At 67.7% G+C, this 19,409-nt stretch overlaps 2 protein-coding genes across 3 annotated transcripts; both read left to right on the top strand.

The window, feature by feature from the left end:
- The first annotated feature begins 1,931 nt into the window (after positions 1–1,931).
- Positions 1,932–9,517, top strand: NLRP6 (NLR family pyrin domain containing 6). Its single transcript, XM_036295553.1, has 8 exons — positions 1,932–1,960; positions 2,529–2,809; positions 3,055–3,093; positions 3,314–5,135; positions 6,449–6,541; positions 7,570–7,740; positions 7,812–7,979; positions 8,767–9,517. The coding sequence occupies exons 1-8, from the start codon at positions 1,932–1,934 to the stop codon at positions 8,903–8,905; spliced, it is 2,742 nt and encodes a 913-aa protein (XP_036151446.1). The 3' UTR covers positions 8,906–9,517.
- Positions 9,518–11,180: 1,663 nt separating this feature from the next.
- Positions 11,181–19,398, top strand: PGGHG (protein-glucosylgalactosylhydroxylysine glucosidase). 2 transcript variants are annotated; one of them, XM_036295866.1, is made up of 14 exons: positions 11,181–11,269; positions 11,665–11,948; positions 12,159–12,369; positions 12,448–12,883; positions 13,648–13,767; positions 14,134–14,265; positions 14,470–14,581; positions 14,994–15,066; positions 15,152–15,288; positions 15,395–15,528; positions 15,634–15,729; positions 15,918–16,015; positions 16,087–16,298; positions 16,387–19,398. In XM_036295866.1, exons 2-14 carry the CDS (start codon positions 11,690–11,692, stop codon positions 16,440–16,442), a joined length of 2,076 nt encoding a protein of 691 aa, XP_036151759.1. In that variant the 5' UTR covers positions 11,181–11,269; positions 11,665–11,689; the 3' UTR covers positions 16,443–19,398. The 2 variants fall into 2 exon arrangements, with proteins under 2 accessions (XP_036151759.1, XP_036151760.1); XM_036295867.1 differs by lacking the exon at positions 11,181–11,269 and having other exon boundaries at positions 11,507–11,948.
- The last annotated feature ends 11 nt before the right edge of the window (positions 19,399–19,409 follow it).

Raw genomic sequence — 19,409 nt, 5'->3', positions numbered from 1 at the left:
TCAAGCCTGGACGTCCCCGTGGTGTAGCATCCAGGTCCTTGCTTCCTAAGGTGAATGATCTCTGTCTTCTTTAAAGCCCAGTATGAACCCTTCTCTCTTTTCCATCGACTTCCCCAACCCTCCCCCAGCGGCCCTCACCCAGCAGCCCTCCCCGTCCCTCATTGCCAAGGCCCAAGCTGACAGCAGGTGCTGCTGGGAGAGGGGCAGGGGGTGTGGGCAGCGACCAGGAGCCCCGGAGGCTCGGGGCCAATCGTGTGAAGCGAGAGCCCAGAGGGGCTGTTGCCGGGGCCTCGGTGCTGCTCCCCGAGAGCCATAGACGTGGGGACATGGGGACACGGGCCAGCTAGCAGGACGGTGGTGTGGGGGGTGGGAATGTTGGGGACCAGAGGCGGGGAGGGAGTGGATGGGAGCAAGTGCGGTGCTGGGGTCTGCAGACAGGGCTGGGAGGGGAGGAGGGGAGGAGAGGAGGAGAGTTTTCAGCCTCAGGAGAAACCCAAGTTCCTCCCGGGAAAGTGTGGCTCTGCCAGGGAGACACGGAGGCACCAAGGGGCATGGTTCTGAGACGATTTCTGACGTGGCTGTGGGACCTCGGAAGCAGGACATTATCTGTGAGGGATTTCCAAGCGAAACCTTTGGAAGTGGCCCAGAACTCCAGAGAGGACTGGCCTGCGTGCCACACCGGCCCACCCATCCCTCCTCTCCTCTTGCTCTCACCTGCTCACCTCTCTCCTCCCACAGGCCCAGCCCGGCGCCCAGCCTCCTCCCCCAGCCTCCTCCCCAGGCCCAGGCCCAGGCCCAGTTTCTGGCAGCGCTGGCCCCTTTTATCAAAGCCATTCCCAGCGCTGTTATCAGCAGCTGCTGAGCGTTCACAGGGCACAGAGTCCACCCGGAGGGTCCACCCCAGGAGATGGGGACGACCTTGGCACCCCCGTCCCCTGCCTCAGGACCCTTCCCCAGGCTGCTGAGGGCAGAACTGAGGCGACACCTCTCCTCCCACGCCACCCGCCCGCTGTCTCTGACCCCCGCCCCTCGGTCCCTTTGACAAAAGGAAAAGGTCATGGTCAGCGGTGCTGAGTGACGTGCAGGCAGACAGAAGGGGGCTTAGAAAGGGGGTGCTCTTGGGGACCCCAGAAGACACAGTGAGGGGCTGCCCACAGAGCAGGGGCGGCGACGATGACTGCTGCCCGGAAGGCCAGGCATGTGCATTCCAGCTTCACTCTCCCCTCTGTGCAGAGCGGACATGGAGGCAGAGAGGTTAAGGCAGCCGTGGGCAAACTACGGCCCGCGGGCCGGATCCAGCCCGTTTGAAATGAATAAAACTATTGAAAAAAAGACCGTACCCTTTTATGTAATGATGTTTACTTTGAATTTATATTAGTTCACACAAACACTCCATCCGTGCTTTTGTTCCGGCCCTCCGGTCCAGTTTAAGAACCCATTGTGGTCCTCGAGTCAAAAAGTTTGCCCACCCCTGGGTTAAGGGACTTGTCCCAAGCGGCCCAGCGACCGGGTGGTGGAGCCAGGCTGTGATCCGGGCAGTTGGGCGTCGGAGATCGTGCTCTTGACCGTGGGCAGCACTTCGTCTCCCTCCACCTAGAAAGCCTTCCCTCCCCGCTGCCTTCAGAATTCAACCGAGTTCCGAGTTCCAAGCCGGCCACCTCCTCCAAGCAGTCCCCCTGCTCTGCAGTTACCTGCTCACAGCCGTGCCCCGCTGCCACACCCCACGGGCCCTCAGGCAACCTTAACCAAATAAAGGAAAGAGAAAACCAAAGGTCGCAGGCAGAGCCCATAAAGGGGCCACTCACTGGGTTTGGGAGCTACAGCACCTGGGTCTGGGCATGGACGGGGCTGGACAGCCTCCCTAGGACTTGGCTCCAGTCCCCCTGCAGAGGGGTCACCTCTCCGAGTTCTAGACCCAGGGGCCCGTTGCCATGGAGCAGCCGGAGACCTCCTGCTCCAGGTGAGTGCTGGGCTTGCCCTGCCACCTGGGGACCCGCTGCTAACCCCCACCCCACCCCGGCTCGGGGTTCCAGGAGCAAATGGGGGTCTGCTCCCCAACAGGCCTCAGACTGAGACGCTGTGCAAGGCCCCCGGGGGCGGGGGTGCATGGTGCTGTGGGGATCCGGGAACGCAGTCTGGGCCAGGCGGTGACTCCAGCCGCACCCAGCTCTGCTCCAGGACCCCAGGGGGAGGCAAGGAAAGGGGGGGGGAGGCACAGGCGTCCTAGACACCTCATCTGGGGAGTGTGGCCTGGCCGCGCCAGGTGTGGGAAAGGCACCAGGCAGGCGGGCAGGCACCCCAAGGCCCTGGAGGGCCCCACCTCACCAGCAGGCAAAGCCTTGGGCCGCCTGGGAGCAAAGCCTGCCACGAGGCCTCCCCTGCGGGCAGAGCGCGGGCCTGGAGCCACCGAAGGGGATCGGGCGCGTCTGAGCCTCTGCTCATCGCGGGCACCCCGACGCCCGGGGGTGGGGCCGGGGTTTCGGGACGCGATCCACATGCTGATCCCCCCGCCTGCCCGCCTCCCGCAGCGAGCAGGCCCGCGCAGCCGCTGCCCGCGAGCTGCTCCTGGCGGCGCTGGAGGACCTGAGCCAGGAGCAGCTGAAGCGCTTCCGCCACAAGCTGCGTGACGCGCCGCTGGACGGGCGCAGCATCCCGTGGGGGCGGCTGGAGCGCGCGGACGTCGTGGACCTGGCCGAGCAGCTGACCCACTTCTATGGCGCGGAGCCCGCGCTCGAGGTGGCGCGCAAGACGCTGAAGAGGGCGGATGTCCGCGACGTCGCGGCGCAGCTCAAGGAGCAGCGGCTGCAGCGTGAGCGCGCGGGGCGGGTCGCCAGGTCCCTGCCCGCCACCCCTCCGTCCTGGTCCGGGACCGGCCGCCCTCCTTCCCGCCTCCCCGGGGAAGCCAGGCGCGCCCCCTGCCGGCCAGCTTCACTCCGGGCCGGGGCCTGGGATACGGGCCCTGGAGAGTGGCCGCGACCCCAATTGCGTCCACCCCCCTCCGCCCCCGCCCCCACCCCGCTCGCGCGCGCGGCCTCACGCAAGCCTCCCTTTCAGGGCTCGGCCCCAGCTTCTCGGTGCTGCTCTCCGTGTCCGGTAGGTCTCCGGCTGGGGGCGCAGGCCCTGCAGGGCCCAGGCTTGGAGCGGCTGCCCTCTCCCGGGGAGGCGCGGGTCTGGGAGGGCCAGGGCGAGGAGGGGGTGGCACAGCAGGGGAAACTGAGTCCTGAGCCGAGCGGGGAGGGCCGTGGGCACGGAGGGCGAGCTGACCCAGCCGCCCCCCCTCCTTCCCCATCTCCCCGCCCCCCCCCCCCCCCAGAGTACAAGAAGAAATATCGGGAGCACGTGCTGCGGCAGCACGCCAAGGTCAAGGAGCGCAACGCCCGCTCCGTGAAGATCAACAAGCGCTTCACCAAGCTGCTCATCGCGCCCGAGAGCGCCGCCCTGGCGCCCGAGGCCCTGGGGCCCGCGGAGGCGCCCGCGCCCGAGCGCGCTCGGCGCTCGGACACGCACACTTTCAACCGCCTGTTCGGCCACGACGAGGAGGGCCAGCGGCCGCTGACCGTGGTGCTGCAGGGCCCGGCGGGCATCGGCAAGACCATGGCGGCCAAGAAAATCTTGTACGACTGGGCGGCGGGGAAGCTGTACCACGGCCAGGTGGACTTCGCCTTCTTCCTGCCGTGCGGGGAGCTGCTGGAGCGGCCGGGCGCCTGCAGCCTGGCCGACCTGGTCCTGGACCAGTGCCCGGACCGCAGCGCCCCGGTGCGGCAGATGCTCGCCAACTCCGAGCGGCTGCTCTTCATCCTGGACGGCGCGGACGAGCTGGACGAGCTGGACGAGCTGCCGGCGCCGGGGCCCGCCGAGGCGGCGGCCTGCACGGACCCCTTCGAGGCCGCCGGCGCCGCGCGGGTGCTGGGCAGCCTCCTGAGCAAGGCGCTGCTGCCCCAGGCCCGCCTGCTGGTGACCACGCGCCCCGCCGCGCCGGGCCGGCTGCAGGGCCGCCTGCGCTCCCCGCAGTGCGCCGAAGTGTGCGGCTTCTCGGACAAGGACAAGAAGAAGTACTTCTACAAGTTCTTCCAGGACGAGTGGCGGGCGGAGCGCGCCTACCGCTTCGTCAAGGAGAACGAGACGCTGTTCGCGCTGTGCTTCGTGCCCTTCGTGTGCTGGATCGTGTGCACCGTCCTGCGCCAGCAGCTGGAGCTGGGCCAGGACCTGTCGCGCACCTCCAAGACCACCACGTCCGTGTACCTGCTGTTCGTCGCCAGCTTCCTGAGCTCGGGGCCCGCCGCCGACCGGCCTCGGGTGCAGGGCGAGCTGCGCCAGCTGTGCCGCCTGGCCCGCGAGGGCGTCCTGGGGCGCAGGGCGCAGTTCACCGAAAAGGATCTGGAGAGGCTGCAGCTGAGCGGCTCCAAAGTCCAGACGCTGTTCCTCATCAAGAAAGAGCTTCCGGGCGTGCTCCAGACCGAGGTCGCCTTTCAGTTCATCGACCAGAGCTTCCAGGAGTTCTTCACGGCGCTGTCCTACCTGCTGGAGGAGGCGGGGCCCGGGGCGCCGGCGGGCGGCGTCGGGGAGCTCCTGCGCCGGGACCTGGCGCTCGCCACCCGCTTCCTCTTCGGGCTGCTGAGCGCCGAGCGCGTGCGTGACATCCAGCGCCACTTCGGCTGCGCGGTGTCCGAGCGCGTGAAGCAGGATGTGCTGCGGTGGGTGCAGGACCAGGGCCAGGGCCAGGGCCAGGGCCAGGGCCAGGGCCAGGGCCAGGGGCGCCCTCCCGCGGCGCCGGCGGGGGCGGAGGAGCCCAAGGAGCTGAAGGACGCGGAGTCCGAGGAGGAGGCGGAGGAGGCAGAGGAGGAGGCAGAGGAGGAGGAGGAAGAGGAGGAGTTCAGCTTCCCGCTGGAGCTGCTGTACTGCCTGTACGAGTCGCAGGAGGCGGCCTTCGTGCGCCAGGCCCTGCGGGGCCTCCCGGAGCTGGCGCTGGAGCGCTGGAGCTTCAGCCACATGGACCTGGCCGTGCTGAGCTACTGCGTGCGGTGCTGCCCCGCCGGACAGGCGCTGCGGCTGGTTGGCTGTGCGCTGCCCGCCCCGCAGAAGAAGAAGAAGAAAAGCCTGATGAAGCGGCTGCAGAACAGCCTGAGCGGCAGCCCGTGAGTCGTGCACGGCCTCCCCCGGCCCGCGCTGTGGGCACCGTTCAGGCCTGTGCCCCTGAGCGCCCACCTGGGCGTCCCCCCGACCAGAGGCAGGGCTTCAGGGCTGGTTCTGCCCACCCCCTTGTGGGGCAGCCTCCAGTGCCCACCTTCTCCATGCCACCCCCACCCCCCTTCCTCTCCATGCCACCCCCACCCCCCGCCCCCGTCCTCTCCATGCCACCCCCATCCCCCGCCCCCGTCCTCTCCATACCACCCCCATCCCCCGCCCCGTCCTCTCCATACCATCCCCATCCCCCATCCCCGTCCTCTCCATGCCACCCCCACCCCCCGCCCCGTCCTCTCCATGCCACCCCCACCCCCCGCCCCCGTCCTCTCCATGCCACCCCCACCCCCCGCCCCCGTCCTCTCCATGCCACCCCTACCCCCCACCCCCATCCTCTCCATGCCACCCCCATCTTCCACCCCCACCACCCCCACCCCCCTACCCCCGCCATCCACATCCAAGGCAAACCTCAGAGCATGGCCATGTAGCTCTAGACCAGCCCCCGCCCATGCTTTTTGGATTTTTAAAAATATATTTTTATTGATTTCAGAGAGGAAGGAAGTGGGAGAGAGAGAGACATCAAGGATGAGAGAATCATGGATCGGCTGCCTCCTGCACGCCCCACACTGGGGATCAAGCGTGCAACCTGGGCCTGTGCCCTGACCAGGAGTCGAACCGTGACCTTCTGGTTCATAGGTGGACGCTGAACCCCTGAGCCACAGGCCGGACCCCCCCACCCCCCCCCCACCCCACCCCCGCAACGCTTTCTCATAATGAGTTCTAGAACACGCCACGCCCCCTTTGCCCTGGGCCTCTTCCCTCAGCCCAGAACACTGCTTGCTGCCTCCCCACAAGGCCGGCCCAGACTCCCCAGCTGCCCTGCGACCCCTGGGGCCCCAGATGTGCCCCAATGACCACCACATGCCGTGACCTCTGTCCGTGGCCGCCTCCTTCGCCAGACCCTCCGCTGCTCCAGGGCAAGGCTGTGTCGTTGTCCCTGGCCCAGGTGCTCAGCGTCCATTCGAGGACGAATGTGCGGACGTTGACAGGGGCTGGGGACACCCTCGCAGGCGCAAGGCCAGGCACACACTGGGGATGCGGGGGACATGGCCCCCGGGTGCGCCTGGCTGGCTTCGGTGGGGAGGCGCCTGGGGCCATGAGAGGCCACACTTGGGTTTGGGGTGAGGACAGAGGTGGCTGTGACACCTGAGGGGCACAGGGAAGAGGGAGGAGGGACTGCAGCCAGGTGGCTCCCCTCTCCCCACAGCTCTCAGGCCGCTGCGAAGAAACCCCAGGCGTCCTCGCTGCGCCCTCTCTGCGAGGCCATGACCGACCAGCAGTGCGGCCTGACCAGCCTGACGTGAGTGGCCCAGCCCAGCCCTGCCTGGGCGGGCGCAGAGCAGGATGCCCGGGCGAGGGAGAGGAGTGGCCCTGTCTGGGCTGGCTGAGGGGACGGGCGGAGAGCCTGTGGCCTCGGGCGTCCATGCCGGGGCCCATCCCCAGCCTAGGGGCTCCTTGGGAAGGGGGCTGACCAGGTCCGAGTGGGAGCTGAGCATTGGGGGGGGAGGGACATGGAGGACACCAGCCCACTGGCCGTCAGTCCTGCCACTCAGCTCAGTGCAGCGTGTGCACCACAGCGTTTATGTGGCAAAGAAGCAGAAGCCACACCCTGCCGGCCGTAGGGACTGGCTAACTACACTGCGGCCCACCCTAGCTCGGGGACAACTCAGGAGGTTGGCATGTGCAGGGGGAGGTCAGCGTGTGCAAGGGGAGGTCAGTGTGTGCAGGGGGAGGTCGGTGTGTGCAGGGGGAGGTCGGCGTGTGCAAGGGGAGGTCGGCGTGTGCAAGCGGAGGTCGGTGTGTGCAAGGGGGAGGTCAGTGTGTGCAGGGGGAGGTCAGTGTGTGCAAGGGGAGGTCAGTGTGTGCAGGGGGAGGTCAGTGTGTGCAGGGGGAGGTCAGTGTGTGCAGGGGGAGGTCGGTGTGTGCAGGGGGAGGTCGGTGTGTGCAGGGGGAGGTCAAGTGTGTGCAGGGGGAGGTCTGCATGTGCAGGGGGAGGTCGGTGTGTGCAGGGGGAGGTCAAGTGTGTGCAGGGGGAGGTCTGCGTGTGCAGGGGGAGGTCTGTGTGTGCAGGGGGAGGTCTGTGTGTGCAGGGGGAGGTCGCCGTGGGTTCCTCATAAATGCGTGGTCAACAGTGTCCTAGGGAAGACTGGCATGTGCCCAGGCATGCGCCCGGGGTGATGCCACCAGGGACATGCCTGGTGACAAAGGCTGGGGCACTGTGCAGCCGACACTCCTCCGCTGACCACAGCCCCGAGGAGTGGGCAGTCTGCACAGCCGGGGCAGCGAGGGCGGAGGGGCCCGGGACTGACATGTGCTTGCGGACCACAGGCTGTCCCGCTGCAGACTCCCAGACTCCGCGTGCCATGACCTGGCGCAGGCCCTGAGGGCGGCCCCCGCCCTGACCGAGCTGTGCCTCCTGCACAACGGGCTCAGCCAGGCGGGGCTGCGGGCGCTGAGCGAGGGCCTGGTCTGGCCCGGGTGCCGGGTGCAGACACTCAGGTGAGGCTGGGTCTGGGCAGACGAAGGGACGGGAGGGGCCCCCAGCGGCTCCTGAGGCCCCCTCTCCGCAGGCTGCAGCAGCCCGGCCTCCAGGAGGCGCTCCAGTACCTGGTGGGCCTGCTCCAGCACAGCCCCGCCCTGACCACCCTGGATCTCAGTGGCTGCCAGCTGTCGGGACCCGTGGTGACAGGCCTGTGCGTGGCCCTGCAGCAGCCGGGATGCCGCCTGCAGACCCTCAGGTAGGGGAGGGGCAGGAAGGGTGCTGGGGACACACCTCTGAAGCTGGGCAGGGGTGGGGGGTTACCTGAGGCTCCCCCTAGACCAGCGGTTCTCAACCTGTGGGTCGCGACCCCTTTGGGGGTTGAACGACCCTTTCACAGGGGTCGCCTAAGACCATTGGAAAACACATCTATAATGACATATTGTTTTTGTGATTAATCACTATGCTTTAATTATGTTCAATTTGTAACAATGAAAATACATCCTGCATATCCGATATCTACATGACGATTCATAACAGTAGCGATATCTACATGACGATTCATAACAGTAGCAACATTACAGTTATGAAGTAGCAACGGAAATAATTTTATGGTCGGGGGTCACCACATGAGGAACCGTATTAAAGGGTCACAGCGTTAGGAAGGTTGAGAACCACTGTCCTAGGCCCTGAGTGAGCACAGCCCCTGGAGACACTCCTCCAAGCCCTGGCCCCAGCTCTTGGCCTCGACCTCTCTGCCAGACCAAACGTCCATCTGGTGCGGTGCCCATGGCATAGTCTGGGTCAATGCTCCCAACACCCTCCCACTCTCCCGGGCTTGGCTCCCAGCTCCCGCCCCCTCCCCCAGCCTCCGGCAACCCTGATGGGTGTCTTCTGTCACTGTGTACCTCTGGCACAAGCAGCCCAGGCCAGTCGCCCATCACTGCCCCCCTCCCCCCGCCCCCCTCCCCTCCCCCGTCACTGCTGCTCCCTGCCCTTGTCCCTGCTCCCCTCCCACCCACCTCCCCCTTGTCCTGTGCACGCAGCCTGAGCTCCGTGGAGCTGAGCGAGCAGTCCCTGGAGGAGCTGCAGGCTGTGAGGACAGCAAAGCCAGGCCTGGTCATCACACACGCGGCGCTGGACAGCCCCCCTGCTTCTCCCCAGGGGCTCAGCACGGCCTTCTAGGCCCCGCGGGCAGTGCAGCCAGGAGGACGCCCCTCAGCCCAGGAGAAGCTCTCCCGTCCGAGGGCCTAAGGGAGTTGCTGAGAGGCCGGGCAGACCGGGAGAAGCCCCGACCGACAGGCATGGCCCCCTCCATGGTCCTCCACGGGGCCCGGGACATGCCCCTTCCCCACACCCTGGGCCCTGACCCCCGCTGGGCCCCACCACCTTCCTCTCTCGGGCCCCAACAACGCTGCTGGGAGCCCCCATAACTGAGTGCCTGCCACGCACGGACCTTGACTGGTGTGCTGGGTGCAGAGTGACACCTTCGCGGATCGTCTCCATCTGCGGTGGGGGCCCCAGGGCCCCACGGTCCTGCCCCTGGCCAACGAGGTTCAAGCAGGGCTGACCCTTGACCAGAAGTGGGCAGGTCGCCATCCCTCCCCCGGAACATGGGTCCTGGCATCAGGGGAGGCCATCCCTGAGGCCGTGTGCCAAGCCCAGGGTGTCCACTCGCCGTCTAAGGTCTGGGGACGGAGCCCAGGGCGGAGGGAGAAGGCAGTGGCCTGACCCAGCGGCGGCGGCTGTGACGGCTGGCAGTGGGCAGCCCGAGCCGGTAATAAAGTCTCCTTTGCATTCCTGTGTTGGCTTCTGTTCACTTGGCCGGCATCCTGGCCAGCTTCCCTTTGGTACCTAACTCCCCTGTCTGGGCGGGGTCCCCATTTCAAGGATGAGAAAACCGAGGCTCAGGGAGCAGCCTGACTGCAAGCAGCCCTGACCCTTGATGGACAGGCCAGCAATGGGCGGCCCTCGAGGCTTCCCGCCCAACACTGTGGGCGGGGCCAGCTCCTGAGACCCCATCCAGGTAGAGGGGCAGCCAGGTTCGGGAGCCTGAGGGGCGGTGAAGGATGGAGAAGACAGGCAAGAGAAGAACGCTGGGGCGGGTGGGACGCTGCCCTCTCTGATGGAGAGACAGCGCCCCGGCCTGCAAGCCGAGTCTTCATTTTATAGCAGATTCCACAAGGCACAGTGAGGGCGTGGCCGAGATGCTTACAAAGTTCTCCCGGGTTTCGAATCCACTCAATCACATGCACCTGGTGAAGCTTTGTTTACTCGCTGCCCCTCCCGCAGCCCACATCACTCAGCCCCCGGGGGCCGCTCTCACAGAGGTGCCCTTCCGAAATCAGCTTTCTATTTTCTTTTTAATATATTTTCATTGACTTCAGAGGAGAAGGGAGAGGGAAAGAGAGAGAGAAACATCAATGATGAGAGAGAATCGTTGATCAGCTGCCTCCTGCACACACACCCCCCCACTGGGGGTTGAGCCCACAACCCGGGCCTGTGCCCTGACTGGGAATCGAACTGTGACCTCCTGGTTCCTAGGTTGACACTCAGACACTCAGACACTCAACCCCTGAGCCCCGCCGGCCGGGCTGGCCCATTCACAGCAGCTCTTGACCTAATGACCTGGTGCCCCACCTCCAGGCACCATCACACTTGGGATTAGATGTCAACAGACAGACAGACGTGAGGTCCCCAGCAGGGAGCGCGCTCAGAAGTGAACGGCGCAGAGGCAGAAGCCAGGCTGAATGCCAGGAGTGGGGGCGGGCACCTTGGGGACTTGTCCTCCCAGAGAGGTGGGCACCACTGCGGGCTCTGAGCACAGGGCACGGGCTGACCTCGCCACTCGCAGGACGGACGGACGGAAGGGCAGAGCAGAGGCAGAAAGCAGGGAGTGTGCTGGCCCAGGAATCACGGGGGACGGAGAGCGGGCAGGGCTGGAGTGGGCGTGGGTGTGCGACCCAGGCGGGGCCTGGATGAGGGAGCGACAGGGAGAGCAGCTGGCGGGGGGGGGGGGGGGGGGGGTGGTCTGAGTGTCTCTGACTGGGGGTCAGACATCTGGGTCAGCCCAGAGCGTGAGAGACAAGAATGGAAGAGGCCCAAGACCAGCCCGGAGCATCCAGGGGGCAGGGGGCCAGGGACAGGGGGAGGGGGGGAGATGGAGGATGAGAGGAGAGGCTGGGGAGCCAGAGGGGAGGGCAGAGGACAGTCTGCAGGACCTCTCCTACAGGCCCTGCCCTCAGGTCCACCCTAGGGCACGTCCTGAGGCCACACCAGGCCCTCAGGCTGACCCACGCGGCCTCAGGGGGCGGGATGGGGGCGGCGGTTCAACCACCCGCCCTCCGCCTCGCCCTGAGCCGCGTCTGCCCTGCCTCCTACCCGCCCTCCCAGCACTGCCCTGGGGGCGGGGACCAGCCTCCCGTCCCGCCCGTCCGCCCTGCGCCGCCCCGAGGGCGGGGACGGAGGGCCTTCCGCCTACAAGGCGAGGCGTCCACCGGCTGCTCCTCCCTGGGCCCTGAAGCCGCAGCTGAAGGACTCGGGGCTGCGGTGAGCCCAGACGGCTGCCCCCTCCCTCCCAGGCTCGCCCGGCCTCTCGCCCCCACAGCCCCGGGCACTGCCCCCTACGCCCCACCCGCCCAGGCGGCTTCCTCGGGGAGAAATGTCCTGGGCAGAGTCCTCACTTCCACCCACAGGGCCCGTGTGGGGTGGGGCGGGGAGAGAGCCGGAAGGTCCGGACGGAGGTCGGAAGGTGGGGGTTTGGGGACTCCCTTGGGTCCCTGGAGATCAATATGAGGGGTCGAGGGCTTTCCTGGGGGGCTGCCCAGGTGGGCCCACATTGGGGGCCACCAGCCAAGTTCCAAGGGCAGGGGCTTTGGGGCTAACAGCATCAAGAGAGGGAGACCCAACCAACTGGGGGTCCCCTGGCCTCCACCCTTTTCCAGACCCCTCCCCTGAGCAAGCCTTCCCATGGCGGACGCCAGCGAAGACCCCACTGTATTCACTGCCCACTCTCTGCCCAGTGACCCCCGGCTCTGGGCCACCGTGACCAACGCATACTTGGGCACACGTGTCTATCATGATACGCTGCATGTGAATGGCGTGTACAACGGGGCCTTGGGGGACACGCACCGAGCCATCCTGCCCAGTCCCCTCGGCGTCCGGCTGGAGGCCCCCGCGGGCACCAGAGAGCAGCTGACCACGACCTTCGTCTTGGACACCAACACAGGTAGCCACTGCCTGCTCCCCCACCCCCAACCCGGCTGTGTTCCAGGTTAGTGGGGAGGGTGGGCCCACGCAGTGAGGGGGGGAGCGGGGATGGGGAGGGGGCAGAGGGGGACTCACTCTCAGTGCAGAAAGGCCAGCAGCTTCGTAACCGTCCTGGCTGCCCCGCATGGGGCCCGTGTGATGGGCCTTTGTTCCCCCGCCCGCCCGGCAGGCTCCTTTCTGCACACCCTGGAGGGCGCCCGCTTCCAGGCCTCGCAGCGCATCTACGCCCACCGAAGGCTGCCCCACGTCCTGGCCTTCAGCGTGTCCATCGCCCGCTTGGCCCCAGGCAGCTGGCCCGTCACGGTGCCGCTGCGGTCCGCCTTCTCCCCAGAAAGCCCCGACTTGGACCTGCACCTGGGGCCTGACTTCCAGGGAGCCCGGTGAGGAGGGGGCGGGGGGCGGGGGGCAAGCCAGCGGCCCCGAGGGAGCCTGGCCCTGAGACAGCCGTGCTCTCGCAGGTACCTGTACGGCCACACGCTCGCCCCCGAGCAGCCTGGGGGAGCGCGGCAGGAGGTGCACATGCTGTGGACGCCGGTGCCCCCCGCCCTGACCCTGGGGGAGGGCGAGGAGGACAGGACCTGGGAGTTCCTGACCGTGGTGGGCGGCAGCCAGGCCGAGGCCCGGGCCTGCCTTTCCGAGGCCCTGGAGCTGCAGGCCAGGGGGGCGCTGTACCCCACCCACGCCCAGGCCTGGGCGCAGGTCTGGGCAGGCTGTGGCCTGGATGTGGTGGGGCCCCTGGCCCTGCGCCAGGCCCTGCGTGGTGCCCTCTACTACCTGCTCAGCGCCCTGCCCGAGCCCGGGGTCCCAGGATATGTCTGCCATGGACTCAGCCCCGGGGGCCTCTCCAACGGGAGCCGCGAGGAATGCTACTGGGGCCACGTGTTCTGGGACCAGGTGTGCACCCGCCGCCCCAGCACGCACCTGCACGGTGTGGGTGGCACACAGGCAGAGGGTCCCTGGGCCCAGGGCACGGCCTTGCCGGGGATGGGGGGCTGTGGCTGGAGAAGCACAGGGACCATGGCAACAGGGAAGGCTTCCCGGAGGCGGTGGCATCTCAGCTGGAGGATGTGTGGGGGTCTGCTGGGAAAGCAATTCAGGCGAGGGCACCGGAAGGCACAACGCCCCAGAGCTGGAGAGGGCCTGGCATCTGGCCAGGGCGGGGGGCGGGGCTCATGAGGCTGGAAGGGCAGTTGTAGGGGGCCTGCAGGCGCCTTGAAGGCCCGTTAATTGGGGTGTGACACAGACAGATGTGGGCTCTGGAAAGACCGGGCAGCTGCTAAGGAAATGTGGGGGACGGTGAGGCCGGCAGGAGCGGGGCCAGGAGAGCTGGGACTTGGAGACCAGCGGGCACGGAGCCCGAGGAGCGGGTTGTGGCCCACTTGACCCTCCGGGTCAGGCAGCCAGTGAGCCACGAAGCCGGATCCTGGCCTGAGCCCCAGGCCAGACCCAGGTGCCCCCTGGGGAGGGGAAGCGCTGGGCCAGGGACCTGAGGGTGTCAGCTGGAGATGGGGACGTGTGGCGGGCAGGCGAGGAGGGCCCGGGACAGACCCGGGTGGGCAGCAAGGAGCTATGCTGCCCCTGAGGCTCCCCAGGGCAGAAAGGGGGTGACGGGGGGAGGGTGCGAGAGCTCGAAGCGGCCCCTCTGGCTGTGCTCCCAGGACCTCTGGATGTTCCCGAATGTCCTCCTGCTCCAGCCCCAGGCCGCCAGGGCCCTGCTGCAGTACCGCATCCAGACGCTGGGCGGGGCCCTGGACAACGCCCAGAGCCTGGGCTACCAGGTGAGCGAGGCCAGTGCCCGCCCCGCAGGGTCCCTCAAGGGCTGATGTCGCCAGAGCCCTCTGGGGGGGGGGGGGGGCGTCTGGGGTCTGACAGGCTCAGCAGCATTGCCGGCCTGCATTGTACAGATGGGAACAGCCTGGCTGATACCCAGCGGGTCCCCTCACTGCCCGGTGCCCGGGGCAGCCACAGTGGAAACTGGGCAGAGGCCACCTGGCCCACAGGGGGTGGGGGATGCAATCCAGTGGCACCCGGGAAGTTGGTGCCCCACCTCTGCCCTCTGGCTGTAGGCTGAGTGTATTGGGAAATATGTGAGCTGCTCCCAAGCCCCCCATAAAGGATTGGTCTGCACCTCCCCCATCCCCCAGGGAGCCAAGTTTGCCTGGGAGAGCGCGGCTTCCGGCCTGGAGGTCTGCCCTGAGGACATCTACGGGACCCAGGAGATCCACGTCAACGGGGCCGTGGCGCTGGCCTTCCAGCTGTACTACCACAGCACCCAGGTGAGGCGGCTGCCCACGGGCCGTGGCCGCTCCTCCTGTGGCCCCGCCCCCAGCTAGGACTTCCTGCCTCGAGCCAGTCCAGGCACCTGGGGGGCCACGCATTCACTCCTGGATGCTGGGAAGGGTGGGCCTTGGCGGGAATGCAGGTCCACTGAGAGCTAGAATCGTGGGTGCCGGGCTCTGTCCCCACCGCTCCTCCCCCAGGACCTGCAGCTCTTCCAGGAGGCTGGCGGCTGGGACGTGGTCAGCGCCGTGGCTGAGTTTTGGTGCAGCCGCGTGGAGTGGAGCCCTGCAGAGGAGGAGTTCCACCTGAAGGGTGAGGGCATGGCGGGGGGAGGGTGGTCATGGGGGAGGGTGGTCATGGGGGAATGTGGTCATGGGGAGGGTGGTCATGGGAGTGGGTGGATGGTCATGGGGGAGGGTGGTCATGGGGGAGGGTGGGTGGTCATGGGGAGGGTGGTCCTGGGGGAGGGTGGTCATGGGGGAGGGTGGTCATGGGGGAGGGTGGGTGGTCATGGGGAGGGTGGGTGGTCATGGGGGAGGGTGGATGGTCATGGGGGAGGGTGGGTGGTCATGGGGGAGGGTGGATGATCATGAGCTGGTGGATGCTCTTCAGTTCAAGGTCAGGGTCAGGTCAGGGTTAACCTGATGTTGCCACCCCACCCTGGCCAGTGCACCGGGGCAGGTCTAAGCCCCTGCACTAAGCACCTTCGTGCCTCTGTGCCCAGGAGTCATGCCCCCCGACGAATACCATTCCGGGGTCAACAACTCCGTGTACACCAACGTGCTGGCCCAGAACAGGTCAGACCCAAGACCCCACCCCACCCAGCCCAGCCGTGCGGGGGCCGGCCCAGAGCGCCCAAGCTCAGCCCCGCCTCTGCCCTAGCCTGCGCTTCGCCGCTGCCCTGGCCCGGGACCTGGGCCGGCCCGTCCCCAGCCGGTGGCTGGCCGTGGCCGATAAGATCAAGGTGCCCTTTGACCCGAAGCACAACTTCCACCCCGAGTTTGATGGATACGAGCCTGGTGAGTGGACTCGGGGCCCCTTCGAGGCCCCTTCTCCCTCCCGCTGCCCTTCCCGACAGAGGGTCCGGTCCGCCTCCCCCCCGCAGCAGCCCCTGTCCCCCCCCAGGAGAGGAGGTGAAGCAGGCAGACGTTGTGCTCCTGGGGTACCCCGTCCCCTTCTCCCTGAGCCCTCAAGTTCGCAGGAAAAACCTGGAAATGTACGAGGCTGTGACGTCGCCCCAGGGCCCGGCCATGACGTGGGTAAGAGGGGGTGGCTCCCACGGCAGCCCCAGCCCTGCCCCCCGGTCTGCCCCCCTCCCATGCCGTGGACCTCACCCCAGCGTGCCCTCTGCCCTCTGCCCCCAGAGCATGTTTGCCGTGGGCTGGATGGAGCTGAAGGACGCCAGGCGGGCACGGGACCTGCTGGACAGGAGCTTCGCCAACATCACCGAGCCCTTCAAGGCCAGCCTGGGCCCCGCCCCCCATCCCCGGCCACACCCCCCTGCGCGGCCCGGGTGGTGGGAGTGGGAGCCCAGCTTCTGGGGTCACCGTGCTGGCGATGCCCACCCCACCCGACCTCCCGGGAGCAGGGACAGCGGCCTGGGGGGGCCTGTGTCCTGCTTCCCGGCTCTGACTGCCCGGCCCTGCAGGTGTGGACGGAGAACGCCGACGGGTCCGGCGCCGTGAACTTCCTGACGGGCATGGGGGGCTTCCTGCAGGCGGCGCTCTTCGGGTTCACAGGGTTCCGGTGAGTGGGGTGACCGGCAGGAGGAGGTCGCCGCCCTGCCTGCCCTCTTCACAGAGCCTCCCCTCCCGCAGGATCACCCCGGCCGGCCTGACCTTTGACCCCATGTGTCCGGCGGGGGTCTCTGGCGTGTGTGTCTCTGGCGTCTCCTACCAGGGGAGCAAGCTTGACTTCTCCTTCTCCGAGGGCTCGCTGACGGTGGAGGTCAGGCCCCCGGCAGGGCCCGGGGCGCCCCCGCTGGAGGTCGAGCTGTGGCCGTCGCAAACCCGGCTCCCCCTGCGCCCAGGTAGGCTGCTGCCCCGAGACCCACCCAGGGGCCCCCCGGCTGGCCCGGCGTGTGCCCTCACCCTCAGGGTGGCCCCCTGTCCCTGCAGGACACAAGGTCTCCTTTCCCCGCTCTGCTGGCCGGATACAAAGGTCACCCTTGTAGGAGCCGAGGCAAGTTCTGCTCCCAGAATGCCCTGGGAGAAACTGTTGGAGACACGGAGCCCACGGCACCCCCTGGACACCTGTGGGCCCCCAGCCCCGGAGCCCCTCACCTGGTGCCGTCCTGGTCTCGGGTCCTGCCTCGGGCACTCCGCCGGCGGCTGGCTGCACCGCTCCTCCTGGAGCCCTCCTGGCCTGCCATCTGCCTCCACCCCCCTCCACCTGGCAGCCAGGCTCACGGGCTCCAGGAAAGGTCTGGCTTCTTTGGCCTGAAGTTCAAGGCTGCCTCTCGCCTGACCCCTTCCCTGCCTAACCCGTACCCATTGCCTCCCTCACCGGCATGCCTGCTCCTGCCCCCGGGCTGCCCCTGCACCTGCCGTGCCCGAGTCACTTGCCCAGGGAGCTGTGGGTCAGGCAGGCGGCTCTGCTAGGAGGCCGGGGCGGGCGGGCCTGGCATGGAGGGCAGCGGGGAGGGGCGGGCTCGCCTGCGGAATTGGAATTACTCCGGCTCAGCCGAAGCTTCGCCAGCCAGAGCCCTCCATGTCACCGAGGCCCCGTCATGGCCGGACCTGGTGCTCCGGGCTGTCCCGGAACTCAGCGTGCTCCGTCCCTGGCGCCCGGGCTCGGGGCCGCTTCAGTCCGGCTGGACAGCCCCCGCCCCCATGCCTTTCCTCAGCCAAGCGGGGTGCAGGGCAAGACCCCGTATCGTCTCTCTGACCGGCAGGAAGGACCGAGCCCAGGGCACAGGGTTCTGCGGGGGCCACAGCCTCGCAGCTGGCACATCACACCGGGTCCCCTGGGGTTTGCCAATGAGGTGAGGCGGCGTCCGCGGGAAACTCGGCGAGGGCCCTGCCTGTGCGCTGCCGGGAGTTAACGGGAGTTAAAGTCGGGCTGGGGGAGCCGCCGGCAGGCCCGGCCGTGGAGCTGAGGCTCCTCTGGAGCCAGGGCGCCCGGTGGATCGAGTTCCCGCCGGTAACTGGCTCCGTTAGAGCGAGTGAGTGGGTCCCGTTGGCGGCGCCCCTCCCCCCTCTGGCCAAGTGTGTTCTGGACGGAGGTAGTCCAAGTTCTCCGAGAAGCAGACACCCGGCAGACAAACTGTGACGGACGGACGGACGGACAGAAGGGGATGCAAGGCGGGTGGGGGCCCGGGGGGCCCAGGCCTGACCCTGTGGCTGTGGGGGCAGCACTGGGTCGTACTGGCCTCAGAGGGAGGTGGCCAAGTTATAACCAGCACCCGTGTCAGGACCAGCTCCCCGGGTCCTTGGTGGCTCTCCAGCACCCACAGGCTCTCCCTCCCCGCAGACGCCCAGCAGGTCGCAAAGCCTTGGGGACTGTCCCGGGGCAGCAGCCCTGGAGCCAGGGGTGGGCACAGGCACCGGGGGCACCAGGCTGCTGGAGCCCGATGCGGCTGCACCTGCAGGCCACCTGCGCACGGCCACCTGTGCCTACAGCAGGCGGCCCTCTGAGGGGCGGTGGGCGGCAGGGCATGCATGCTGGGCTCGGGCCCCTGGTAGCCAGCGGCCTGACTTAGGCAGGGGCCTTCAGCCTGCCCAGGACACAGCCCGGGTGCCGGCGACCTCCTCCCCACCGGGCTTGACTGCACCTCTGTCCTCAGCACCTGGGCACGGACGGGCAACCTTCACGCCCATCACAGCCCTCAGACCATCCCGTGCTGGGGCCACACAGGCTGACCCCTGCTCCCAGCCTCTACCCAGCAAGGGTTGGTCTCTTCTTGGGCCAAACCTGGAGCTCAGGGTGGTCTCCATCCTGGCCCAAGCGCCGGCACACTGCCCTCGGCCTTGGTCCCACGTGGGGCCAGCTGGCTTCTCCACCCCCAGGCCCTGGCCAGCGCACCTCAGCCTCAGGGGCTGGCTCAGGGCAGCACGCTTCTCAGCTTGGGGCTGGGGCGCTGCGGGCACATGGGGGATGGCTGGCCCAGCTGTTGGGTGTCGTGGGGAGGGAGGGTGTGGGCAGGCAGTACGTTGGGAACTCCAAGTACAGCGGCTAAACAGGCCTCCCCCCCTCCCCCAGCCCAGGCAGAGTGGACAGGCCAAGGGGGCTCCCTGGGGACGGAAGGGACCCTGGGTGGGGTGATCCAAACCCCAGCCACCCTGTGCTTAAGGCCCTGCAATTAGCCTGCCCTGTCATTGGCCCAGCCACAGCAAGGTCCCGGGACCTCACCCAGCCACACAGGGTGTGTGCATGTGTCTAGCAACCCCCCTCTGCCAGCCGCGGCTCGGGGCGCACCAGGAGGGGAATTACAGGGCATGGGTCTGGCACCAAGGGTGCTGAGAAAGTGTCCTCACCCCCTGTGTCCCCCTCTGCACAATGTCGCCCGCTGTGTGGTGTGGGCGTCCCATCTGCATGAGCGAGACTGCGTGGAGGGCACGTGGCCATGCCTGTGTGCGCCTGCGTCCCGTGTCCAGCCGTACGGACGCGCTGCAGGGCTGAGATTTCTCAGAGTTAAAGGGACCGACCCAGTGACCCAAAGAAGGAGATTGGCACACACCCGACCCACAGACAGGAACGCGCAGGAGGGCTCTCCCTGGCCAGGGACTCCCACCCGCCTTGCACGCAGACGCACGCACGCACGCAGACGGGTGGGCACACGTGGAGTCCGGGAGACACACCACTCATGCCCCGGAAGACAGGCCACGAAACCACAGCGCCCCGTGGGCAGTCGAGATGAAAGCCCGGGTTCCCAAACGGGATTCTAAATGCGCCGGCACCTCCGCCCAGCAGCCACAGGCCGCCCGGGGCCCCCGGGGACGGTGGGAGACCACAGCCCAGGGCAGGACATTCCGAGCAGGGCGAGCCCCCGTCAGTGTTGGGGTCCACCCAGGGCGTCTGGCGGTGGGTGTCCGACACCCTCCCCGACCCCACCCAGCCAGGAACCAGCCGGGGGGCCCCTTGTGGATCCAGGCACGTTTAATGGTGAGCCCAGTGAGGGGGAGGGAGGTCTGGCGGGGGC

Source organism: Myotis myotis, unplaced genomic scaffold (assembly GCF_014108235.1).
Source record: "Myotis myotis isolate mMyoMyo1 unplaced genomic scaffold, mMyoMyo1.p scaffold_m19_p_27, whole genome shotgun sequence".
Lineage (NCBI taxonomy): Eukaryota > Metazoa > Chordata > Mammalia > Chiroptera > Vespertilionidae > Myotis > Myotis myotis.
This window is presented reverse-complemented; position numbering and strand designations above follow the sequence as displayed.

What these genes read in the sequence shown, in the direction of transcription:
- NLRP6 (XM_036295553.1), top strand. Translation starts at nt 1,932, where the DNA reads ATGGAGCAGCCGGAGACCTCCTGCTCCAG. An exon ending in TGCGGCCTGACCAGCCTGAC is followed by an intron (nt 6,542 to 7,569) that starts GTGAGTGGCCCA and finishes TGCGGACCACAG; the next exon opens with GCTGTCCCGCTGCAGACTCC. An exon ending in TGCCGCCTGCAGACCCTCAG is followed by an intron (nt 7,980 to 8,766) that starts GTAGGGGAGGGG and finishes CTGTGCACGCAG; the next exon opens with CCTGAGCTCCGTGGAGCTGA.
- PGGHG (XM_036295866.1), top strand. Translation starts at nt 11,690, where the DNA reads ATGGCGGACGCCAGCGAAGACCCCACTGTATTCACTGCCCACTCTCTG. An exon ending in TGTACTACCACAGCACCCAG is followed by an intron (nt 14,266 to 14,469) that starts GTGAGGCGGCTG and finishes CTCCTCCCCCAG; the next exon opens with GACCTGCAGCTCTTCCAGGA. An exon ending in TTCGGGTTCACAGGGTTCCG is followed by an intron (nt 16,016 to 16,086) that starts GTGAGTGGGGTG and finishes CCCCTCCCGCAG; the next exon opens with GATCACCCCGGCCGGCCTGA.